This window comes from Trichosurus vulpecula, chromosome 9, assembly GCF_011100635.1.
Source record: "Trichosurus vulpecula isolate mTriVul1 chromosome 9, mTriVul1.pri, whole genome shotgun sequence".
NCBI lineage: Eukaryota > Metazoa > Chordata > Mammalia > Diprotodontia > Phalangeridae > Trichosurus > Trichosurus vulpecula.
In genome coordinates, this window is record NC_050581.1 from 170,253,738 (window position 1) to 170,265,879 (window position 12,142).

The window sequence follows — 12,142 nt, forward strand, 5'->3', positions numbered from 1 at the left end:
ATGGTGCTTCTGTACTAGCTGTTACGGTAACAAATTATTTGGGTAATATGACTAGCCATTGGGCGGAGAACAGGATGGACTTCCAGAGTCTGGGGATGCTGCTGTATATGAGACCAGTGCGTAAACTGTTAAAATGGCAGGGTGGTGGATTCTGAGGTATGGATGTCCTCTTTCCCTTACTGTTACCAGTAGAGACTACGAGTGTTGCCCTACCATGTCCTACCCCAGGGAAGTGGAGAGGCAGGACTGGGGACTGAGTGGAGGAAGGAAGAGTGGTCCCAGATGTCTATCTGCTTAATGAGAAATAGGAGGAGAAAGGAAAGAAATGGCAGCTACGGTGGCATGTGTTAGAAACTGCTTACACAAGAGTTGAGAAACATTGTTAGACAGTGAAGCCAAATATTGCTACAGTATTTGCTAATTGCCAAATGAGTGATCTGGGCACTAAGTGCTAGAAAAAGCGAAACATGAGCTGGACCATTCCAGATGTTGAGAACCATAGGGAGGGTATGTCAGGAAAGGAAAAGACATAAGCAAATCATGTCTTTCCAGTTCTGTGCTTGTGTATTGTCAAGGAGGAAGCCTGGAATGTCAGAATTACAGATGCCTAGCCTTAGTTAGGACAGTTTGGGCAAGTGTAAAGATCTATATGAGCTGAGTAGACATTGTGAAGATCTTATGTCCCATTTCATGGAAACTTTGTTAATTCCTGAGTTACATTTAGTCATTTTTCTAAGTTACTGTTCTTTCCCTGTGCTGTAAATTTTGTGTGGGTGGAAAGCTATTAGGTCATATGAAGCTTTCTTTTTCTCGAAAGGTACTTGTAGGTGACTATTTTTCTGGTTGTGATTTGACAATCTATGCTAAGCTGTTTTGTCATCCAGACATGCTTATTTTACTGTGAAATATTTCATTTCATTCTACCATGACAAAAAATCAGAGACCATTACTTTTTCTTTATAATGTAAAGAGCAGAATTCTGAATAGTGAACTCTGCTATCTTCCAGAATAAGGAAAATGGATATTTCTTAGGCTTTTCCCCCCTATTGCCTTATTCTTTTACTATCGATAAAAAACACATTTATTAAGCATTTACTAGGTGCCAGGCACTGTGGATAAAAAAAGGAAGGCAAAAACACAGAGTTCCTACCCTTCAGGAGCTTACATACTAATGAAGCAAGCAACATGCAAATAAAGAGGCACATACAAGATACATTTGGAATAGAAGGAAGGTAAGGTCACAGCAGAAGCATCAAGGGGCAATGGGAACTGTGAAGGCTAAAGGTGGGGTGAGGGACAGCAAGTACAAAGGCATGGCCATGAGAGGTGTATGACAAGAAAACCACTGCCACTTTTGCTGTCTGTAGAGTACATGGAACAGAGTAAAGTATAAGAAGACCAGAAAGATAGGAAGGGGCACAGTTGTGAAGAGCCTTAAATTCCTAACAGGTGACTTTATAGTTGATGCTGGAGGTAATAGGCAACCACTAGAGCTTATTGGGTAAAAGGGTGGCAGTGTTAAGAAATTATAGGCTACTTTGGGAAGAATGGATTGAAGTAGAGAGACTTAGGCAGGAGGGCTATTATAACAATCTAAGCTTGAGTTGATGAGTGCCCAAACTAAGGAGGTTGGTTATGTGATTGGAGAAAGGGGAACAAATATGGAGGGTGTTGAGAAGATAGAAATTACAGCAGCTGATTGGCTGTCTGAGGTAGGAGTGAAGAGGCTGAGTTTGCAGATTTGTGTGACTTGCAAACTGGTGATGCTATCAGCTGTAATGCAGAAGTTCAGAAGAGGGAAAGGTTTGGGAGCAAACAATTCTGTTTTAAGCATGTAGAGATGCCTATGAGACATCTAATTCAAGATGTCCAAATGGCAGTTGGAGATGCAGTATTGTGAGAGTAGGACAGAATATATAGATTTTTGAATCATTTTTATAAAGATGATAGTTGAATCCATTAGTGCTGATATAATTGATCATCAAGGAAGATGGTATATAGTCGATTCTGCTATAACGTGTTTCCAAAATGTGCATTTCTTTCATCATAACTGAGCATTTTTGAACATAATACAAATTTCAATTTTGCTTCTATGGTCTTTATTCTGGAGACCTGGTGTTGTGGCCTGCTCGACTAGTTCACTCAGCTGGGATGCAAGCTGAAAAGCATTCTGAGGCTGGCAATATGACCACTATTTATTGCAGTATTTATGAATTTTGAAAATTATGTATAAAACTGTTATTTTTTATTAGATTCCTATCTTTTTATGTGTTACTGATGAAGTTTTTGAGTTTTGTGCTCCTAATGCTATTTTCTCCATAAGCCCTCTGGTTTTTATTGTGTGGTTTTGCATAGTACAGTGCTTTTGGGGAATGTATATGCTATGTTATAACAGAACCAACTTTACAGAACAAAGAGAATTTGGTCCATGGTGTACCTTAGGGATAAATCTGCAGTTAAAAGTCATAAAAATGGATGAAAATCCATCAAAAGAGACTTAGGAATGGTCAGATAGGTAGGAAGAGAACCAAAACAGTAGTATCATGAAAATCCAGAAATGAGAGAGATCTAGAAGGAGAAGGTAATTAGTTGTGTTAGGTGCTACAGAGAGGTCAGTTTCAATTGAAAGGTGAAGTTGGAGCTACGTTGCAAAGAGTTAAGAAGAGAGGAAGTGGAGACACTGAATATTTACAAGTTTTTCAAGGAGTTTGGCAGAAAAGAAAGGAGGAAATATAGGACTACTGATATCAAGGATGGTAGGATCAGGTTTTTATTGTTGTTGTTTTGTTTTGTTTTTGTTTTTGTAGTATGGGGAAAACATGAATAACTTTGTAGCTGACCAGTTGAAGTGATTGGCAAAGCATATGATTAAGAAGAATTCAAGACAATTTGGAGCTTTCACTATGTCTAGAACACTGAAACATAATGCAAATCATTTTGATGATATGAAAGTCTTCAAGAAAATCTGAATCATGCAAAATTAAATATATAATCTAAACCAAGTTTGGGCCTTTTTCATTTTAGGAGAATGTTGCTTAGCTTCTGGCTGCATTTACCTTTACTTCCCCTCTTGTTAAGCTTGTCTTTGAGAATATAGGAAGTTTATAGTCATGGAAAAAAAAACAGTAGATTTCAGGTCAAATCAGTTCCAAGTCTTGGCTTTGCCTCAGTTTCCTTGGCCATGCTCTGTCAATTTATAATATTATTGTGGCTATAAGAATTCTAGCCCAACCTGTAACTGACCAAGAATCTCATCTACAGTAATATTCCTGGTGAGTGGTCATCAAGCTTTGTTTGAAGACCTCAAGTGGAAGGGAATCCACTGCCTCCTAAGACTACTCATTCTAATTTTTGGCTAGCGTTTGTGAAGGCTTTTCTTACATCAAACTTATCTGTTTCTCTACAATTTCTGGAGTCAATAAGAAGAACCTCATTCTTCCTTCTATATGATAGCCCTTTAAATACTTAAATAGTTACCATATCTCCCTTTGGGTCAACCCTCTCTCATTCCTCTAGCATATCTTCATGTTAGCATGAGCTATATTCCTCTTTACCATTATGGTTATTTACTCCTGGATGTATTCCTGCTTGCCAGTGACCTTACTAAAATGTGGCTCCCAGAATTTACAGTCAACTAGCAAACATTTATTATACTTACTATGCCAACATTGTGCTATGCACCGAGCACACAAAATACTGCAGATATAAATGGACCAAGGCAGAGTACAGAGGCACAAGTACTACCTTGTTCTGGATATCATTCTTCTTGGTGCAGCTTAAAATGATAGAGTTTTCTTTTTGGTGTGTGTGCATGTGCACATGCTGTGGACTTTTATTGAGTGAAAATGCTTTTCTATTCATATTGAGATTGTTCACAAAACTCCCAGATTATTTAAATAGGAATGGTTATCTGTACTGGTAGTTGATTTTTTGAACCCCAATATAGCACTTTACATTTATCATTACATTTGATTTTACTAGATTAAGTCTTATTAGGTGTTGGTCTATAAACATCTTTTGGGGATCTGGACTGCTGTCCAAGGCATTAGCTCTTTCAACAACCTGGCCTTTGTAAATTTTATAATTATGCTATCTCTACCTTCATGTAATTCACTGGGAAAATATAGAAAAGAAAATGAGATATTGAATTTAACCACCTTGTAAATTGGAAAGTGCTTATGAAATGTCAGCTATGATTATTATTTTTTAACATTAGTAATAATAAGAAAATCCCTCAATGTGCATTGACATAAAACAGATAATAAGCCATAAGTGTAAACAAAGATACTGAATTAATTTTTTATTTTGGAAGTCAAATAGAATTATTTTAGATGTAAAAACTCTTTGAAAATCATTTTCAAGGATGTATTTATGGATTTTTGTTTTCTGAATCCTAGGTAGAAACTTTAATGTTGTAGAAAATGTGAACTATGTCTCATTAAGTTTCCAACCTTACAGTGCCTTGAGTGTGGCACTAAAATAGATTGCCAAAGAATTATGTAATATTGTTTCCTTCAGCTTTTCACTGTTTTTCAGGCTTATCAAAAATTCTAAATATTAGAGGGAGTTTATAATATATGTGGAGGAAGCTCCATTTAAGAAAGCATCTTAATAATCTTTAGTCCCCTTCAAGGCTCAGTTCAAAGTATACTTTCAAGAGTCTTTCCATCATTTTCTCCAGTTTTTAATGTCTCTTCTTCTTCCATTTCTTTGCATTTATTTTGTACATATCTTGTATTTACTTATCTGTGAACATATTTTATTCACCCCCTGAATAATGTAAACTCTTTGAGGGCAGGGATCTTCATTTCCATTTAGTTTTTGTATCACCAGTGCCTACCTAGCACATAGTAGGCACTTAATAAATGCTTATTGATTAATTGATTTATTGCAACTGTACTTTTAAATGGAGGTGTTTTTAAGTGGATTAGGTATTTTTTTCCAACACCTTTGTGCCCACACCCAAGTATTTAAATAGGTAAAATATGTTAAGTAAGAGTTAAGCCTTTAGCTCACTCTGGGCTCTAATCTCCACCTGTCACATCTGCCAAGAATAAAGAATTGGATCACTTTTTATTTGTAAGAAAAATTATGGCTAATGAGAGAAATTAAGTTGGAGGTGGTTCTGTTTCTTCAGAACCTAAAATTCATTTTATTTTATTTTTTCTAGATGTATGAAGATTCAGGTTCTAAAGCACTTATGCCATAGGAGTCTGTATAAATTATTTTGGCCGGCTTAATTTTTTTTTTCTGTTTCCCATTTTGCTGTGTGTGTAGAGGTAACATTCTTCATTTATATTCATCTTGCTCCTAAAATGTGTTGTGTTATTGAGCAAAGAGATTTAACCAAATATCAGTATATGGTCTAGTTTGGAAATAAGGTGGCAAAGAGACAAAATAATGATGCTTTGTACTTTTTAGTATGGTCTCTACTCTTTATTTTTATTGTAGTTGTCTGTATTCATGTATTATTATTAGCTAGCATTGACAACCAGAGTTCTAGGAATCAGAAAGAACTGAGTTAAAATTCTTCTGACATGTGACCATGAGTCAATCATTTAACTTCTCTGAACCTCAGTTTCCTCATTGGTAAAATGTAGATGATAATACACCTTGTACCTCATAGGATTATTGTGAGACTCAAAAGAGATAACGTGTATGTAAATTGGTTTGGAATCCTTAAAGTGCTATGTAAATGTTTGTGGTTTTTGTCACTCTCATAAGCATCCTACATAACACCCAGAAAATTGTCCATGGTAGATACTCAGTGAATATTTGTTGTAAACAGAGGGTACCTTAAGGGATTTTTCTGGCTTTAGGGAGCGCACCTGGCTGAGATGCTTACTAAGTGACTGCTCTTTGGCCGTAAAGCCTGAAATGTGGCCTGCTCAATAGGTGTAAGGGAAAGTAGAAACACTTTTTTTTTTTTAGCATAGTGATTGTTTTCACATGCCCCTATAAAGTAGAATTGTGTTTTGATGCAGTTGACCATCAGAAAGTTCATGTTCAAGTCACAGTTGCATCACTCAGTCCATGATCTTAAACACATCGCTTTAAACCAAGGGATTCTTAACCTGGAGTCAGGGAACTTTTTTTTAATAGTTTGATAACTATATTTGAGTATAATTGGTTTCTACTTGGTGTAGTAGTACACACTTGTAATCCCTTCCTAATGGGGAAGCCTTGAATGGTGGATCACTTGAGTTCTGGACTTCTCAGCTGCAGTTGGCTAAGCTGACTGACTAGATGCTTCCACTAGATCTGGCACTAATATGGTGAGCCTCCAAGACTGGGATGCCACTAGACTACCTACAAAAGGATGAAATGGCCCAGGCAGCAATTCAGATCTTCTGTACTAATCAGCAGTATACTCAGACCCAAGAGTGGCCACTAAACTTCCAGCCTGCATGAGAGAAGGAGATCCAGTCTCAAAACAACAACAATAATATTCTCTCTCTCTCTCTCTCTCTCTCTCTCTCTCTCTCTCTCTCTCTCTTCCTGGGACTCCCTTGTACTAGGGTAGAAAATTGAAACATAATTTTTAAGAAAATAATTAGAAATCATCTATGATATGAGAAAAATCATTAGATACATTCATGTTACATAAGAATATTTGCTCAGTAACCATAGAACTCTGAAGCATAGAACTTGGCATGATTTTAGAAAGTAAAATTCTCTTATCATTATAAATGTTAATGTTCCTAGTAGAAAGTTGAAAGTGATAATGAGAAAAAGTCTATTTTTAATAGCTATAACTTAATGAGAATCATATTTTACTGCATGTGTTAATTTTTATGATTTAGTAACATATAAGTTAAATGACAAAGATCTGAATTAAACTAAAATATGTTGTTTTCTTTCCAAGATATTCTGGAGTGTGTACAATAATATTCCTCCTGTGACTAACCTGCCTCTAAGATGTAGTTATCATTTAATGAGGGGAGAGAGACGACCACTCTGGTAAGTAACTCTCATGTAATTTCAGGTTAAAAGTGGGAGGGAAACCATAGTGGAACAAATAGATTTGTACTAACTTGGAATATAACCATGACTCTCTGCCACTTCAGTCTGAAAATAATTCTTTTTATGAGTTGGGAGTGAAAGAAAAACATGCCCACCTAGGTCATCTAAGGCCTTCAGACAATATGGTAGTTTTCAGCCTTTTCTCCTCAGTGTTTTGCTTCATTGTCATCAAAAACAAATGTTTGTATTATTAAGCTCTTACATTTTAGAGTCTTATAGTTCTTAACCTGGGGTGTGTGAACTTGTTATTTTAACATTCATAGCTATATTTTAATATAATTAGTTTCCTTTATAATCTTATTATTTTGTACATTTAAAAATATTATTCTGAGAATGGGAGCATAGGCCTCACCAGACTGCCAATTGTCCACAACAGAGAAAAGGCTTTCAAGAAGACTTATTTTTGACAGTTTGGGTTAAACATGGTCCCTGAACTAAAGGAACTTATGGTCTCATGGTGAGACAAGGTAGAATATGTGTTTTAAATAAAAAATAAACCTCAGATGAACTTATAAAATAATGTAAATATCTGTGGAATTAATAATATTATCTGAGAGAAGGAACAATTAGGAATCATAGATTTAGATCTGTGGGACCTCAGAGATCATCAAGTGTCCTCTCCCACCCCACCCCCCCTGCCATTTTAGAAATAAGAAAACTGGGACCTAGAAAGGTTGCCCAAGATCACACAGATAAGTGTCACCATCAGGCCTCAACCATAGATACTTAGACTCCAAAACTGACAGTTTCCAATGCGCCTACCCTCTTCTTTTTATCTATTACCAGACTCTCACACAGCCCAGTATTTTTTCTATCCATTGCCCACCTTTAGGATCATTTACCCAAACCTTCTGTCGGTTTCATTGTTCTAAATGATAGCAGGATTTTTCTCACTCTCAATTCAGGAAGTATTTATTAAGCACCTACTATATATTCCGAGCACTGTGCTAGAAGTTGGGAATCCAAAGGCAGAAAGTGAGAGTCTGTCATCCTTCCTCTTTTCTCTTCCTTCTATCCATTCCAAGGGCCATTAATGTATTTTTGTGCCTATGAATCCCTTTGCAGAATGTTTTTAAGTGCATAAAATAAAATGCATAGTATTACAACAGAAAACAATTTTACTTAAATTCAGTTGTCAAACTATTAAAAGAAAGCTTCATAGATCTGAGGTTGAGAACCCCTGAACTATTCCCATTAATTTCTCTTGCCCATGGAGAAAGTGAAATATAGATTTTAAGGGAAGAGTCTTTTATTTTGTTTTCTTTTCCAAGGCCATTAAAGTCCATTGTTGTGTTTATTTTGGTCTTTGTCCTGTCCTCTCCACTAAAGTCATACTTAATAACTACCTTATTAAGTTGAACATAGTCTTTTAAAATACAAATTTAAATAAAATAAATTTAGTGGAGTCTTTTAGAAAACAACATATATGACAAATTTGTGGTTTCATATGCTGTCTTTTTTGTGGTTTATTGAACATTGGAGTGTCTGTTTGATGACTGTAAAGTTCAAAATAAAAAAAGAAAATTTTAAAAAAGTCTTCCTTGGATGTTTTCTTTTGGTAGGGAGGGCTGTGATGGGCACGAGTGGAGGCAATGGAGAGAAATCACAGATAGTTTGATGTAATGAAGCATGTGCTCATGTGCATACACACATACATACCTTAGACATACAATTACATGCATGTACTTTTTCATCCTTTTTTTGTCTTCAACTTAGGGAAGAAGAAAGCAATGCAAAGGGTGGTGTGTGGAAAATGAAAGTCCCCAAGGAAAGCACGGTATGTCTGTACCAGAGCCTTTCTGGAACTGACTCAGCAGGGCCTTTGTTTATTGTGTTAGCAGATAGATTTGTGCGTTCCAGAGTAGCGTAGCATGGTTGACTTTGAGTAGAACATAATGATAAAAAACCCTGAGTTATTCTCTTAGTCCTTTCTCTGCCCTACTTTCCCACCTTGGGAAATCATTTCTCTTCCTCTATAAAGTAGCAGTAGCAATGCTGATTTATGAAACAGCTTGCAAAACTCAAGGCTAGGCAGGCTGACATAAAAGGGAATTATTGCTAAGAAAATTATTTTTCTCACTTTTCTCAAGTTCCCATATTTTATTCAACTGGCGATATTAAGATGGTTTTACTTCTGGGTTGGCCAAGATTATACTAAATTCCATCCTGACTATCACTGGACCCTAAAGACCCTAACCAGTTGCTTTTTAAAATGGAGGATTGCTCCAAAGATTTATAATAACTCCAAATAACACTTTGGAATACCTCCAAAGAACACTTCTTTTACATAGTGATTACATTTTCACATGTCCCTGTAAAGCAGAATTGTGTTTTGATTCAGTTGAACATCAGAAAGTTAATGTTCAGGTCTCAGCTCCATCATTCAGTCCGTGACCTTTTTAGACAGGTCACTTTAAGCCAAGGGATTCTTAACCTTGGGTCAGTGAACTTTTTTTAATAGTTTGATAACTGTATTTCAGTATAATTGTTTTCTACTTGGTTGGTGTTTTAACAATCGAGATAGCAGCTCCTGTGGGGGCGTAAGATCCCCCCAACAGCCAGCACCCAGGGGGCTGCCAGCAGGCAGGAGGCTGCCGGGAAAGCACAGGTTCTTTTTATCTGCTTAAATGAGGAAAGCACGGTAAAAGGGTTGACCAGCTTACTTTAATCCAGCATTCAGTTAGCATACAGACAACGTTCATTTAGTTCAGGGGAAAATGCCAGCATTCAGTTAGCATTCAGTTAGTTCAGGGGAGCATATAGACAAGCATCAAGAACCAGACCAAATACAGATTCATTCACTTACTTCAGGGGAAAAAGTCAGCACCCTGAGGTTCAGAACATTCATTTAGTTCGGGGGAAAATAACCAGCACCCTGAACCTCAAAACCAAAATACAAACAAATTACAAATATCAACAGACCCAATACAATTCATAGTTACCAACATCTGGGCTCAGCCTGAGGGCAAGGGCTGGCCCAGAGTCACGCTCGCCACTGCTCCTGAGCCAACCGGAAAAGGAAAGAGGGATCTTCAAGCTGTTTTCTCCCCTCTTACAGAGTTTTTGACATCATCAAGCGCCACCTGAATGACCAGGGCCGATTGGTTCTTGAGTTGGCCCCTCCCCCTAGCGTAGACTAGGTTAACACCCAATAGGGCATGGCTCTGGAGTTAACACCTCCCCTCAGCCAGCCCCATGACTCATCACACAGGAAGTTCTCTGCTTCCTGGCATGGTCTCTGGGCTTCCTGTCCCGGAAGAGGAGCAGCAGACCCAGCAAGGCCCAATGAGGTAAACTGAGCCACCCAAAGAAAACAAAGGCCACTCTGGTCACAGTTGGTTGTACATGCCTGTAATTGCTTCCTAATGGGGAAGTCTCAGATGGTGGATCACTTGAGTTCAGGACTTCTCAGCTGCAGTACGCCAAGCTGACTAGGTATCTGCACTAAGTCTGGCACTAATATGGTGAGCCTCCAAGACTGAGGAGCTTCTAGGCTGCCTACAGAGGGGTGAACTGGCCTCACCTAACGATGCTGATAGGACATAAGCCATGAAATATTGCTATTTAGGGGTTCCAGGGTGCTGCTGGGTATTGCTGCTTATGGCCAGGACCTTCCCTGTGTCAAATGAAGTAGAGGTGACCCCTAAGAGATGTGGAGTTGTCTGCTGTGATGGGAGCATTCGAAAGCACAGCCATAGGTGTCTACAATAGACTCCTTGAGAGTTAAAAAGAAGCATGTCCACATGGGCCTGTATTCATTATACTGGATGAAAATGAACATTAAAATGTTACCTTGAGACTTAAGCAAACCAAAAACAGCCCTTGATAAGGGATAAAAGAAATAAAACTACACAGTCTCACCTTTCCATTGTTTCTTTCATGTATGTATGCTCAAAAGAACTGAAAAACCTCCAGGGACCCATATGTCTGAGATGTATAGAACCAGATTTATTTGTTAAAGGTGCAAACTATTAGTCAAGATGCATTCTTCCAAGTTTTGACTGTTACTTGGCATATGTATTAAAAAGAAAAAAATGTTAGGGAAGCAAATAACAAACTACATAAGGCTTAGTAAGCAAAGAGAGAAGGGGGAGTGCGGAGAAGGGAAGGAGGGAGAGAGAGAATGGGGAGATGGAGAAATATTTATTTTTCGAGTTTCATTTTTTATTTGCTCAAACTTATTAGTAATTGAGTTTTAAAAGCAACTCTGATGTCAACCTCATTTGAAAGGAATTTCCGATTCATTCCTTATCTTTATCCTGAAATGCTAAAAAAAAATGTCAAAAGATCATATACAAAACCCTAAGTCCATTGTTTATGATTTTTTTTTAAAATGCATGCATTGACTTTAACGGTATTAACAAACATCCTGTTTGCTGCTGCTTCCCCTTTTGGCTTTTTACTTCTGTGGATTCTTTGGATTGTGTTAATGTTGTTTGTGTTGTTGTTGCTACTGTATCCCTTGCTGTTCTGATTTAGCTTTCTTCACCCTGCATCCCTTGTATATCTTCCCATATTTCCTTGTAGTCTTTATATTTGCAGTTACCTATGGTATAATAGTATTCAGTTAGGGTCATAGTTCATTTTTTCTGCCATTGCCCAATCATCATACACTCAGATTATTCACATTTATTTTTTGCTATTATATACAAAGCTGCTATGATTTTTTTGGGGGGGTGTGGTCTGGATGGCTTTCCCTCTCTCCCCTCCCAAACCCCCCCCTCATTTAATAACATTCTTGGAGTATGCATAATGACTTTTGCATACTAGATTTTGAGTTCGAAGACAACTCAGTCATCATGTTCATTTCTTTCACCCAGTTGACAGGTAGTTGAGCCCATATTTGAACTTGGTCCTCTGACTTCAGATCCACATTTATTCTTATGACCACTTACTGGCAGAATCACCATGTTCCTTCTTTTTAGAGGGCCTAGTTGGCAACAGTCACCAACGGTAATGATTTTTGTTTAATAATTATACCAATGCCTTTTCTCCAAGTAGCCAACACCTTCCACAATTCTTAATTAACAAATAGTAGCATTGCACTAAATTTCCCTTGAAGGCAAGTACAGCAAAAACTATGAAATCAAACAGATAATTAATTTTCACTGATCTTAAC

General features: G+C 37.4%; 1 protein-coding gene across 2 annotated transcripts in view; it reads left to right on the plus strand.

Annotated features, from left to right (window-relative positions):
• Window positions 1–12,142, plus strand: part of EIF4E3 (eukaryotic translation initiation factor 4E family member 3) — a 78,847-nt gene that overhangs the window by 27,447 nt on the left and 39,258 nt on the right. For both annotated transcript variants that reach the window (XM_036737428.1, XM_036737429.1), the window contains exons 3-4: window positions 6,866–6,960; window positions 8,740–8,800. In XM_036737428.1, the coding sequence (XP_036593323.1) occupies window positions 6,866–6,960; window positions 8,740–8,800 (156 nt within the window). The remainder of the gene's footprint in view (window positions 1–6,865; window positions 6,961–8,739; window positions 8,801–12,142) is intronic.